At 50.8% G+C, this 13,703-nt stretch overlaps 1 protein-coding gene across 4 annotated transcripts in view; it reads left to right on the top strand.

The window, feature by feature from the left end:
• Positions 1–12,531, top strand: part of LOC308670189 (snaclec coagulation factor X-activating enzyme light chain 1) — a 38,611-nt gene extending 26,080 nt beyond the window's left edge. The window contains exons 1-6 of one of the 4 annotated variants that reach the window (XM_081331499.1): positions 6,836–6,908; positions 7,249–7,330; positions 8,644–8,741; positions 10,192–10,329; positions 11,393–11,477; positions 12,290–12,531. In XM_081331499.1, the coding sequence (XP_081187625.1) occupies positions 7,273–7,330; positions 8,644–8,741; positions 10,192–10,329; positions 11,393–11,477; positions 12,290–12,351 (441 nt within the window). In that variant the 5' untranslated portion in view covers positions 6,836–6,908; positions 7,249–7,272 and the 3' untranslated portion in view covers positions 12,352–12,531. Of the gene's footprint in view, positions 1–6,835; positions 6,945–7,248; positions 7,331–8,643; positions 8,742–10,191; positions 10,330–11,392; positions 11,478–12,289 lie in introns of those variants that run through there. The other 3 variants (XM_081331501.1, XM_081331502.1, XM_081331500.1) reach the window with 3 other exon arrangements.
• The last annotated feature ends 1,172 nt before the right edge of the window (positions 12,532–13,703 follow it).

Raw genomic sequence — 13,703 nt, 5'->3', positions numbered from 1 at the left:
TGCACAAGACCAAGCCTTAAGGACAAATCCATACAAAGTCAAAATTGAGAAGACAGCAACAAGTGCCGCCTGTGCAAAGAAGCTGAAGAAACAGTGGACCACCTGGTAAGCTGCTGCAAGAAGATCACACAGACTGACTACGAGCAGCGGCACGACAAAGTAGCAGCAATGGTGCCTTGGAAGATCTGCAAAAAATATAATTTGCCTGTAAGCAAGAACTGGTGGGATCATAAAATAGAGAAAGTCATAGAAAATGATAAAAGTTAAACTGCTCTGGGACTTCAGAATTCAAACAGTCAAGCACCTGCAACATAACACCCCGGACATAACAACTGTCGATAAGAAAGACAAAAAAGTCTGGATAGTGGACGTGGCAGTGCCTGGAGACAGCAGAATAGACGAGAAAGAACTGGAGAAGATGACAAACTACAAAGACCTACAAATAGAAACAGAAAGACTGTGGCAAAGGCAAGCAAGGGTAGTACCAATAGTAATAGGCACCTTTGGTGCAACCCCAAGACAACTGGAACACCACTTGAACACCACTGGCATTGACATATTCAACATTAGTCAATTGCAAAAGGCGACCTTACTAGGAACTGCTTCCATCCTGCGATGATATCTGTAATACCATCAAACATCCACATTTGCCTATCCCAGGTCCCAAGGACTCAATAGGTAGACAAAAATGTTAAATCCAGTCTGAACATCTGGCTGACTGTGCAATGAATAGTAGTAGTAGTAGTAGTAGTAGTAGTAGTAGTAGTAGTAATGATGATGTTGGAACGGACCTTGGAGATCATCTAGTACAACCCCATGCTCAGGCAGGAAACTCTATACCATTTCAGACAAATGACTGTCCAGTCACTTCTTAAAGACTTCCAGTGTTGGAGCATCCACCACTTCTGGAGGCAGGTTGTTCCACTGGTTAATTGTTCTGTCAGGAAGTTTCTTAGTTCTAGGTTGCTTCTCTCCTTGATGAGTTTCCATCCGTTGTTTCTTGTCCTGCCTTCAGGTGCTTTGGAGAACAGCTTGACTGCCTCTTCTTTGGGGCAACCCCTGAGATATTGGAACACTGCTATCATGTCACCCCTCACCCTTCTCTTCATTAAACTAGACAGTCAATTCCAGCAACCGTTCCTTATATGTTTTAGACTCCAGACCTCTAATCATCTTGTTGCTCTTCTCTGTACTCTTTCTAGAGTCGCAACATCTTTTTTACATCATGGTGACCAAAACTGGATGTAGTATTCCAAGTGTGGCCTTAGCAAGGCATTGTAAAGTTATATTAATACTTCACGTGATCTTCATTTTATCCCTGTGTTAATGCAGCCTAGCAGTGTTGGCTTTTTTAGCAGCTGCAGCACACTGCTGACTCCAAGATCCCTCTCACAGTTACTACTATTGAGCAAGGTGCCACCTATACTATACCTGTGAATTTGGTTTTTCCTGCCTAAGTGTAGAACCTTACTTTTTTCACCATTGAATTTCATTTTGTTAGATAGCGCCCAGTGTTCGAGTCTGTCCAGATCCTCCTTTATCTTAACCCTGTCTTCTAGAATATTGGCTATTCCTGCCAGCTTGATGTCGTCTGCAAATTTTATGAGATCCACGTATATCCCTTCATCCAAATTGTTGATGAAGATGTTGAAGAGCACTGGGCCCAGAAAAGAGCCCTGACCCCACTACACTCTTCCCTCCATGTAGATGTGGTTCCATTGAGGACCAAACACTGAGTACGGCCGGTCAGCCAGCTACGAATCCATCTGCTGGTGATGCTGTCTAACCCACATTTTTCTATCTTATTGAGTAGTAGGTTGTGATCTACTTTATCAAATGCCTTACTGAAATCCAAGTAAATTATATCCACAGCATACTTCTGGTCCACTAATTTTGTCACTTGGTCAAAGAATGCAGTAAGATTTGTCTGGCATGATATGTTTTTGACAAACCCATGTTGGCTTTTAGTAATAACTTTGTTTGCATCTAGGTGTTCGCAGATTTATTGTCTGATTATCTTTTCCCGAATCTTCCCAGGTGTTGAGGTCAGGCTGATAGGTCTGTTGTTTCCTGGATCCATTTTTCCCCCTTTTTTTGAAGATGGGAACTACATCAGCTCTTTTCCAGTCCTCTGGTAGTTCCCCAGTGCTCCAGGATCTTTGAAAAAAATATAGTTCAGTGGTTCCGAGATCACGTCTACCAGTTCCTTGAGAACCTTGGGGTGCAATCCATCTGGTCCTGCTGATTTGAACTTGTCCAGGCTGGACAGGTGCTCAGTTACCACTTTCTTGCCTATCTTGTGTTTCTTTTTTATGGGTTGCACTGCTTTTTTCCCCTCTGTGTAAAGACAGATGCAAAAAAACCTCCGTTAAATAGTTCTGCTTTCTCCCTGTTCTCACCTTCTTGCCACTTTCCCCCACTAATGGACCAATCATTTCCTTAACTTTTATCTTGTTTTTTACATGTTGAAAGAAGCTTTTTTGTTGTTGTTGACTTTGGTCACAAGCCTTAGTTGATTTTGAGCCTTAGCTTTCCTCACTTCATCTTTGCTGGCACAGGCTATTTGCTAATATTCTCCCTTAGTTACGTGCCCCTCTTTCCACTTTTTATACTTGTACTTTTTATCTTTCAATTTATCAGAGCTTTATGCAGCCATGCTGGTTTCTTTTGAGAGCTATTATTTTTCTTTTTTGTTGGTATTGTGCTGGACTGGTTGTTGTTTTTTTCAAAATTTCCCAAGCTTCTTGAGTTGTTTTCCCCTTTAGGATTCTCATCCATGGAATTCTTCCCAAGGTCTCTCTTAAATTTATTGAAATTAGCTCTTTTAAAGTCCAAGACTTTAGTTTGACTGTGTTCTATTGCTTCTGCTTCCAAAATGTTGAATTCCAATATTGCATGATCACTTCCCCCCAAGGTTCCTGTGGCTTCAACACCTTCTATCATTTCTTCTCTGTTAGTGAGGACTAAGATCCAATATGGCTAATCCCACAGTTCCCTTCTCTACTAACCCTAACCCTAGTCTACGTTTTGGGGGACAAAGTTGTCTGCTAGGTTTGTCAGGAATCTGTTTGATCTTCCACTTGGTGCAGAGTTTGACTCCCACTCGATGTCAAGGTAATTAAAGTCCCCCATTACTATTGTGATGTGGTTCCTACATACCTTAGTTAGCTGACAAGCAAAAAATTCATCTATTTCCTGTTTGGTTGGGCAGCCTCTAATATATACCTATGGCAATCTCATTCCCTCCCCCCCTTTTATATTGACCCAAATACATTCAAGTTTACAGTTTTCATCATTGTTGTGCTCTATTTCTGTTGGGCTCTTTGCCTTGAAGTTCTTTTAAATGGTTTCATCTATCGGAACTGTGACACCTGCTTGGCCTGGGACCCCGACAGGGCCCTGCTGACGCGGGAGAGGAGCCCCCTCCCCGGGATGCCCAGCATGGTGGTTTGTAGCCTGCTTCCTCAATTTCTCTCATTTTAATTTTTTTCTGGCATTTATTAAAATGTTTTCTTATATTGTAAGGGGCCCAGAGAGACAGTATCAATGAGATGGGTGGCACAGAAAAGTAAGAATAAAGAAAGGGGGGTTAGGGAGGGAGGACGTGGCCAAACCCGAATCCGGCTTGTAAGGAATCCAACTTTGCCCAGTGTTGTTTTGGGAACAACAGCAGCTCTTCCTGGTGCCGAGGCAAGAATTGCTCCTTTGTGAGTCTTGCCAAACCCCTTTCAAGGCTCCCTCCCCCCCACCTCCTGGCCCCGGGCAGAAGCCGGGGGTCCCTTCAGTTCAGGGCTGCTGCCTGGACTGGGACAAGGCCGAGACTGGGGGATTCTGGGAGGTAAAGTCCAGGCCGCCTAAAGGGCCAAGGCCGAGGAAGCACCTGTGGACTGCTGAGCCTGGTTCCCAGACGCCCAGCTTGCTCCCTCCCCGCCAAAAAAACATCCAAGGGGTTAACCCCGTGGCTGGGTTTCCCTAGAGCAGCCAACTCCCCCCCACAAGAAGCCAAGCAAAAGGTCCTCCTGCCAAGGAACACGGGAGCTGTAGTGCAGGGCAACCGGTGGTGAACGGGTGATTCTGCTCAGTTGCAAAGCAGTTAGGAAAGGAGGTTGCACACATCTGGTTGCAGGTTGAGGGTGGAAAGCGTCTCCCCCCACCCTTGGCTCTGGGTCTTTGCTGTGGGGCTGCGGGCTTTTCCCCCTGGCTGTCCCCACCTCAAATATGTTTAAACCATGACATCCAGGGGCAAAATAGAGGAAGATTTTTTTCCAAACTGGGGGGTGGATAGGACTGAAGCATGGCAGGTAGCAGCCCCATCAGTCCTCCACTCCCCCTCTCCTCCTCCTCCTCCTCTCAGAAACTCAACTCTCTTCTAGCATTGATGATGTTCTCTAGTTGAGTCAGGAAATGTCTGCAATTAATCTGGTTCTCAGCCCTCAGATGTACAGATTGTAGTCCAACAGTCAGGAGCTTGTTCGTTGTGCAAACTATTTAACCACTACGATGCCTCCCCCTCTAAGTTCACCATTATTACATCAACCATAGTGGCAGGGTCCAGATAAGCATTGGAATTTCTGTTCATGTAGGAATGCACCTGGTTCAAGAAGGTTAGCTTCTCAGGACCTCCATTGAACGTGAGTTTGAAAAGAGGAGCTGCCATGGGTTGCTGTCTGTCTAAGAGAGCGTGCAACCACCCATACTGTTGTACTAGGTCATGCTGGATTCCTCTTACCCGATCAGTCCTTGGCAGGGTCCCTGGACTGGTGTGATGTCAGTAACGGCGATCGAGACAGGCCTGGTATCGATAACAGCCTGGACTAGCCCGATGTGGGTATTGGTCGGGGCTATCAGGGCGTTGGCAAAGACCAGGGCTTGCCCTGTGCCAATGGCGATCCGCGCTAATGTGGCGTGAGTACCGGTCAGGGTTCACGTAGAGGCGGCACCAGTCAATTCTGATCTCGACAATCAGGGCTGTCATGACATGGTCAGGGCTAGTCCGCCACTTTTGATGATCCAGGGTTCACCTCTGCACTGGACTTGAAGTTAAAACTAGTGGCTTTGGATGCAGGGAGGCACCCTGGCTCCAGCTGACTGGGACCGGTATTGGAAATGTTTGTCATCGTGCTCACTGCTCAGTAACTGACGGGTGATCTGCTCCTTGCTTCCCACGTCCAGCCCTTCAGGTTTCTCCCTCAAACACTCGACAGACTGGCCTCGAATTGCCCTCAGATATTTCCACTCACCCAAGTCATACTAAAGTGCCACACGCTTAGTGCCTCTCCAATCAGGAGAGCGTGACCCACGTGCGGCAGCCGGTGAACATTCAGCTTCAGTGGCCTTCGTAAAACTCTTCTGCTGGGCCACCTCTGAACACCAAGAGTCTCCACTAGGCAAGGCCCATTCCGATGACCAGATCTGCTCCCGCACATTGGTTTCGCACCTGCCGCCGGAGTTCCTGAAACCACACTATAGGCACGATGGCCTGCACTCCATCCGCCGATGTAGCAGTGGTGGCTAGGGTGCCGGGGACAAGTTCTTCCTTCTTCTCCATCGTGGTTTCTTCCGAGTCTTTCTCATCCTCCCAAGGCTTTGGATAGGCAACCGGAGCTCAGGACCCCGTGGATTTAACATGATTAGGAGCCTTGGGTTAATGTCACAGTTCCAATAGATGAAACTACTTATAGAACTTCAAGGCAAAGATTTCCTCCATAAAGAACATTTCGTTTAGGAAACAAAGGACTGGCACTTACATAGGTGAACCCAGGACTGAAATCCCCTCCCTCAGGCTGCAATGTACTAAGTTGCAATTCCCACCCCAAATTGCTGTCATAAACCACATTCACCAATTATTTCAAAAGGGGGGCTCTCCTCCCAGCTTTTCAAACTGCCAAAACCCTTATCATGGCTGACCTTGATTCTCACATAGAAGTATTGCTACGGCTAAGTGGAAACTTAACATCCCCCTTCCCCATCTAAAATCTCTAAACTAAATTGTGGCAAGGAAGACAAAATGAAAAATGGTTTCAGTTCAGTTTGTTGCAAAGTTGACAGCAGGGGAGCCAACTTCTCCGACTCCGCTCGGAGGTAAGCAATAGTCCTGATTAGGCCCATCAAAGGGTGTCGCTTCTTAGTGACCGGAGAGACAGACTTTCTCCGTGACCTTCTGCCCCCCCACCTGGACCTCCAGGTCTTTGGGGTGCCTCCCTGGCCCCCCTTTCATGAGGGGAAATGGCCGAGGGCCGAGCAGCTCCTGCGCTCTTCCTGATACCCCTCAGCTGAGCCGGAACGCGGCCAAACCCGAATCCAGCTTGCAAGGAATCCACCCCTGCTCGGTACTGTTTTGGGAACAACAGCAGCTCCCTTCCTGGTGCCGAGGCAGGAATTGCTCCTTTGTGAGCATTGATGTTCTCTACTTGGGTCAGGAAACGTCTGCAACGAAACACCCGGCTCAGGGATCTGTTCATTCCTGCAGGTTCTCTAGGAGAGTTAGAAAAATCTCACTCAGAAAACGGGAAAGTCAGCCTGTCAACAGCAGCTCCAAGACCCAGAGGAGGTGGAGGGGGGATCCCCTTGTCTGGATGCCCTGAAGGGGTGGGGGCTAATCAGCCACATATCTGGGGTGCTTTCCTGAGCAGGGGCTGGGCTGGATGACCTCAGGGAACAGTTCAAACTGCAAGATTCCCTCCATGACATCCGTCTTGGCAGAGAGTAAACCCGTCAACCTGTTTTGTGCAAACAAGCTACTTCCTGATCCCTAGGCACAAAAATCAGTTCTCACACAGAGCCTTTTCCCCGCACAGAAATCCACCCCCCCCCCTTTCCTTGCCTATAAATGTCTCCATTCCCCTCACAGGAGGAAAGCCTGGAGTTGCCTCTGAGCAGAGTTGCTACCTGTGGAGGCCGAGGGACAGGTGAGTGCAGCTCTCCCACCTGTGGACACCTGACAGGTGAGGCCCCTCTGCATTACATTTCTCTCTCCCCCCACCACCGGAAGGGACCTCCTTCAGGGGGCTGCAGCCAATGTCCAGGCAAGGACAAAGGAATCTACCAGGGGGATCTCTGGGGAAGAGAAAGGGGCTCAGGAGCACCTTTAAGGGGTCGCTTCTCTCCTGAATGTAGCAATGGAGAATCCCTTGACATACACACCACCCAAGGCTGATGCCTAAACAAGGAGGGAGAAATGGGGTCCATGTGAAAAAGTGCAAAGTGTGGGACAACCATCTCTCCTTCTTTCCTTCCCCCCCCCCCCCGTTCTCTCTGCAGGGAAGGAAGACCATGGGGCGATTCATCTCCATCAGCTTCGGCTTGCTGGTCGTGTTCCTCGCCCTGAGTGGTGAGTTCGAGCAGGGTCTCTCGTGTCCGGAGAGGCCAAAGCTCTCGCATCTCCAACCCCTTCCTGATTTGACCCCCCCCCCAAATCCTCTCCCCAAAGTTGCTTTTATTTCAGTTTGGCTCATTCTGCCCTTCGGATCCCAGCTTCTCTCTCCGCCCCAAGACTCAGGACTGCGAGCAATGATGCAAAACCAAAGCTAAATTATCACCCCTGAAATGCAGAATGAATTAATTAAGAATGCAGTTAAACCCTTGGGGAAAATGCTTGCATTGATGAATTTGAGTGCCCCTCCCCCACCTCTTGCTAGGGATTTCTCTCCATGGTGGCCACACAGGTGGACTGAAGACCCTTCCCCATCTGCTGAAGAGCTGAGCCCCTACTGGGGGCGTCTTCAGAGAGGCCCTTCTTGGGTGGGGGGGAGCAGGGGGGCAGCCCCACTGGAAATCTGCCACTGAACCCCTGTAATTGTTTGGGGAACCCAGGAGGCGAGAGATCCCTTAGGACCAACCCACCAGATCACCCTTACTTTACACCGGTCAACACCCTGGCTGCTTCCTTCTGCAGCAATTGCAAATTTTGGAGGCTTTCAAGGGCAGCCCCACATCAAGGACCTTGCAGTAGTCTGGATAGGTTGCATCCAAAATGGGGATAATTCTTGCCAAGTCTGAAAGGCTCAGGACACTTCATGTTTATTTATTCCTTTGTATCATGTCATCATCATCATCATCATCATCATCACCAATAATTCAAGGCAGTGAACATACCTGATATTCTTTCCTCCTTCTGTTTTCCAACAACCCTGTGAGGTGGATTAAGCTGAGTGATTGAGTCACCCTGCTTTCGTGACTAAGGCGGGACTAGAACTCCCCGTCTCCTTGTGATTGGCCAAAAGTCAACCACCTGACTTCCATGGCTAAAGCGGGACTAGAAATCCTGCTCTCCCACTTTCTTTCCAGGTGCTCTAACCATTAGGCCAAATGGCTCAGTTGGGACTTGAGGCCCAGGCAGGTCTGCAAAGGTTAATCTATTTGTGAAAGAACCCAATTTCTGGCTTTGCACCATTCACTGATTAAAAAAAACAACCAACATGGACAGTCACACCAGACATGCAGCTTCCAGGGAATTAAACCAGGGTTAACTCTAACCACCGTCTGGACAATCTGCAAAGGAAGCTGCAAGTCAGTTGCAATTTATTGTCAGCACAGATGTTTGCAACACAGCAAGTTAAGTGTGGTCCGCAGACCCAGCTCTCCTCCTCCTCCTTTCCTCCTCCCCTCCCCTCTTCTCATTGGGCATCCTGTCTTCCCACACAGGAACTGAAGCTGATTTCGATTGTCCCTCTGGTTGGTCTGCCTATGATCAACATTGCTACAAGACCTTCAATGACATGAAAAATTGGACTGATGCAGAGGTCAGCCATGCTTGTGTGCCTGTGGATCTCCCAGGCCAGGCAGGGGAGACGTCCAGGGAGAGCCTTGCAAAGCCCCCAGGTCCCCTCTGGCTACGAGGAGATGGAGACTTGATTGGGGGTTTGAAAAGGGAGCAAAACCCCCGATTTTGGGGAGGTCCGAGACGCAAATATCCTGAGGACTGTTCCTCTGAACCCCTTTGAACAACAACCCTGTGAGGCAGACTGGTCTGAGAGGGAGGGACCGCCCCAAAGTCACCTGGTGACTTTCACGCCTGAGGTGGGACTAGAACTCCCGCCTCCTAGCTGCGAGCCTGGTGCCTCCCCCACTAGGCCAGCTGGCTCTCGGCTTCCTTTCGGGGGAGGAGAAAGCAGGTTTTGGCAGATGCCAACCGAGGGACCAGAGACCTGTCAAAACCCATTTCAGGCTGGAAAAGTGAGAGGCTTTTGGGGGGGGATTAGGGAGGTCTCTAGTCCAGTTAAGGGGCGCGGTGGCTCAGTGGGTTAGGACACTGAGCTTGTTGATCAGGTCGGCAGTTTGGCGGGTCAAATCCCGAGTGCCGTGTAACAGACTGAGCGTCTGTTACTCGTCCCAGCTTCTGCCAACCTAGCAGTTCGAAAGCACATAAAAAATGCAAGTAGAAAAATAGGGAGCACTCCGGTGGGAAGGTAACAGCGTTCCGTGCCCCTTTGGCGTCTAGTCATGCCAGCCACATGACCACGGAGACGTCCTCGGACAAGCGCTGGCTCTTCGGCTTTGAAACAGAGATGAGCATCGGCCCCTAGAGTCAGAAACGACTAGCACGCATGTGTGCGGGAACCTTTATCTTTACTAGTCCAGTTAGGCAGCCTGCCCCTTCCTCTTATGCTCAGGTCTGGACAGCCCTTTGTCCGGAATGAGGTAGGGGGGTGGACTAGAAGACCTCCAAGGGCCCTTCCCTCTCTGTGAGGCTGTTATCCCGCAGAGGTGAGGCCCGAGTGTGGAGGTCTCGGATGCTCTGAAAAGCCGGGCAGTAGCTGGCTGGGAGGTCTCCCCAAATCTGGAAGGCTGAGCTGTGTTTGGCCCCCTCCAAGATTCTGCAAACTCTTTTTTCCGCTCCTCCCTCTCGGAAACTCAGAGGAGGGGGAGGAGGAGGGGGAGGAGGAGGAGAGGGAGCAGGCGGAGAGCGGGGTCTGCAGAGCCCCCTGCCCCAAAGGCTGGTCCCGGGTTCAGTCCGGGGCCTCTGTTGAGGGTCCTGAAGCCGAAAGAGGCTTTGCTCAAAAACTGCCTCTTCAGGGAGGGCAACTGCGGGTCTCAAGGACATGAGGAGGGTGGCCAGGATCAGGCAGTCACAGCCCTGCTGTTTTCAGAGGCAGAAACACAAACACACTCACACTCACAAACACACAAACAGACACACAAGCATCTGCTTCTCAGCTGAACAAGTCTCTTTCTCTGTTTGGTCTCTCCCAGAAATTCTGCACAGAACAGAACAAAGGCAGCCATCTGGTCTCCTTGCACAGCAGTGAAGAAACAGATTTTGTGGCCAACCTGATCTCCCAAACTCTGAAATACCCTGTTGCCTGGATTGGACTGGGCAATATGTGGAAGGTAGGTCCTGCTAATCTTTTATCAACTTTACACTTTCTGAGGTTTTCATTTTATTTTACACGGATCCTCTTGCCTTGGACAACAGCAAGAAAACGAAGGCAGAAATCCTTGAACTGCCATCCTGTCTCTCTCTCTCTCTTCCCCCCCCCCTCAACAAATCCTTCCCTCCTCCTGGGGGACCCAGCGCTCTCCTGAAGGGCCGCATCCTGCCCTGGCCCCCATCTCGGCCTCCAGGCCTTCCTCCCTCTTGAGGGCGCCTTGGATGGCCCCCAAACCTGGGGGAGACTCCGCTGGGCCTTCCACTCAGGGGCTTTAGAGGCCCGGCCTGGGGGGGGCTGTTCTTTCCTCCCCCCCTCTTTATTTAACACAGAAATTCCTCGTTTCTGTCACCGGCAGGATTTTGTCCGCTGCTCTGTTGCATTTTCAGCTCTAGAAAAAAGCTCGATCGTCTGCAAAGGAGGGGAGTTTGCCTGGAGTTGAAATCAGCTCCTGGTGACTTTGTGAATAGAAATATGAATTTCCGGCAACAAGAGCGAAGTAGCTCATCCGAATACGTGACTGAAGATATCCAGGATGCTTTTCTCTTCCCGAGAGTCCCCCGTAGCCCTGGGTTCTAATTCTGCTTCCCCCATGCAGGGACTGATGGGCTTTGAGGCAGTTTCTCTTCCGGAGACCAATGAGTGTCGTTCAGAGCGGTCACCACGTTGGGCAACGGGCAAAGTGGCCTCAAGCTGAGCTGGTGACTCCTCGGACACCTCCTCTTTTCCCTCTGGATCTCCTGACTGTCCCCTCCCCAAGCGGTCACCAAGTGTGACCCTGCTTAGCTCCTCCGGGTCAAGTGAGGCTCATGGAGAGAGAGAGGAGAGAGAGGGAAGGAGAGAGAGAAAGAGAGACAGAGGGAAGGAAAGAGAGAGAGAGAAGGAAAGAGATAGAAAGAGGAAAGGAGGGAGGATACCTTTGCTCTGCCTCTTGAGGCTCAGCCAACTTTTCTCTCTCTGCCCCTGGGCCCTGCACAGCCAGAGACCCCTCCTCAGACGGCTTAGGGGGATTCTTGTCTTTCCAGGAATGCAGGACGGAGTGGAGCGATGGTGGCAATGTCAAATACAAAGCCTTGGCTGAAGAATCTTATTGTCTCATAATCATTTCATGTAAGTCAGTGTGGTGGTGCACACTGTGTTACGTCAAGGAGGGTGGGCTTCCCTCCATGAGGACCCAAGGGATCCTTCTCGCAACCCCTTGGCCACTGGTGACCTTCCTTGACCTCCTGGATCTCTGAGCTGCCTCAGTCCCACACTCTGTACAGACAAGGGAACACAACACAACCATGGGACAAACCCTTAAAAATGGTATTGGAGCCATCAGCCCATAATTAAACTAACAAGCTCCGTCTTAACCTTGTTCCGAAAGGCCATCATTGTCTCAGGGCATCTGGCTTTTCCTGCTTGGTTTGCTTGCTCAGATATAGATCAATCTTGCAACACCCCATTGCGGTGAGAAGAACCTCGGCCACATTGCATGTTTGTGTGTGTGTTTCTGTGTTTTTGGCAGAGAAATATTAACATGCCTGGTTGAATTATAAACCAACCAAAAGAGCAGCTTAAAAGCCGACTTGGTCTCTGGTTAACGCACCAGGCTAGAAACCAGGAGACGGGGAGTTCTAGTCCCACCTTAGGCGCTAAAGCCGACTGGGAGACTTTGGACCAGCCTCTCCATCCCAGCCGAACCCACCTCACAGGGTTGTTGTTGTGGGGAAAAGAGTAAGAGGAAGGCAGGTTGGATATGTTTGCTGCCTTAGGTTAGTTGTAGAGTAAAAAGGTGGGATAAATAGAAATAAATACAAATTAACTTAAAAAAAGAGACAAAAGAAATGAAAGAACCTTGATGGCTGGGTAGGAAAAGATCTTCTGGGTCTCTCAGGGAATCTCAGCAACGTGATCAAAATTTTTCTTTTGCTACCCAGATAAAAAAGGATGGAGGAGTATGACCTGCAATAACATGGCCCCTGTCGTGTGCAAGTTCTAGCCTGTCTGATGATCCAGCAGTGTGAAGTCTGGAGAAGCAAGGAAGACCCCCACCCACCACCCAATCCCCGCCTGCCGCCTTCTCTTCTCTGCCCCCTTCGCTCAATGGATGCTCTCTGAAGCCGGGATCTGGTTTTGCTGCTCCTGATGGGCCTGGAGGTCCAATAAATTCTGCCTAGCACGACTGGCCTTGTTTCTTTGGGGCACCCAGGAGACGGTCGAGGCCCGAAGCTCAAGAACCCCCAGCCCCCTTCGTGGCAGGGCTCGGCCTTAAGGGGAGAGGGCGACTCTTAGGTGGGACCATCCACTCAGGCGCAGATGCTTTCCTCCCGTCCCCCACCCTGGATCCAAAGGGGGTGGAACCTGCTGGGCCTCAGCACCCCTTCCCTGCCCCCAGAGCCGATTGGCACCCCCATGCCCCCCCTGGACACAATGGCGGCATCCCACTAAAGAGGGCAGGGGGGTGGGAGGGGTGGGTGGGTCCAGGAGGCGCTTTCCGGTTGTTGAGCTTTCCAACTAGCAGCTGAAGCCCCTACTCTGGGAATTTGGGGATCCCTCTCAGGCACCCCGAGATCGTGGAGAAACAGATTCTTTATTTACTCCGCGGAGTTGAATTGGGCTTCAGGATGGGCCCCTCAGGAGGGATTTCCTGGCAAACCTTCTCCCCGGAAAAGGAAGTCCAGGAATTCCGGGTGCAGCTACCAAGATTCAGGCACTGGGAAACGGGGATCTTAAGACCTGGGAGAGTTCTTGCCTGGCTGTCTGGGATCGGTTGGTCCCTGCTGGAGCCCGGAAGTGGGCAGGGGCCGGGAGGGTCTCAGGGCCCCCAGCTGCCAGTTCCCTCCTTGTCCTTTTCAGGAATCCCCGGCTGGCCCCCTCCTTAAAAAAGCCACCCCTGCATCCCACCTGCCTGGGCAACTTTCATCCAGTTGCCAAGCTCCCCGTTCCAGGGATGGTTGTAGAAAAGGGTCCCGGGTGACGGAGACCCCCCAGCCAGGATTCAGGCCCGGTTCTGGGGGAGAAAGAGCACCGGGCTCAATTGCTGAGGACCTCCGGCAAGAGTGGGGAGGGGAGTGCCACCACCCTCGCCCTCCGGCAGCGCTCAGTGGCCCTCGATCCCATCGACCGCGGCATCCTTTGGGGCCGGCCCTGTTCTGCGCTGGTTCGACTCCTTTCTCCATGGCCGGCTGCAGCCAGTCTGGACCGAGAGCCAGAGGTCCAGCCCTGGGCTGCGGTGTTGTGGTGTGCCGCAGGGCTGAGTCCTCCGTCCGGCTGGGAGACCCTTTGCGGACCTTCGAGTTGTACTCCAGTCGTGGCCTTTCTTGTATCGGGCATTTCAGATGCCCTTCAAGG

The sequence above is a fragment of the Vipera berus genome, assembly GCF_964194415.1.
Source record: "Vipera berus genome assembly, chromosome: 6".
Classification (NCBI taxonomy): domain Eukaryota; kingdom Metazoa; phylum Chordata; class Lepidosauria; order Squamata; family Viperidae; genus Vipera; species Vipera berus.
Note: the sequence above shows the minus strand (reverse complement) of the source record. Positions and strands in the feature narration are given on the sequence as shown.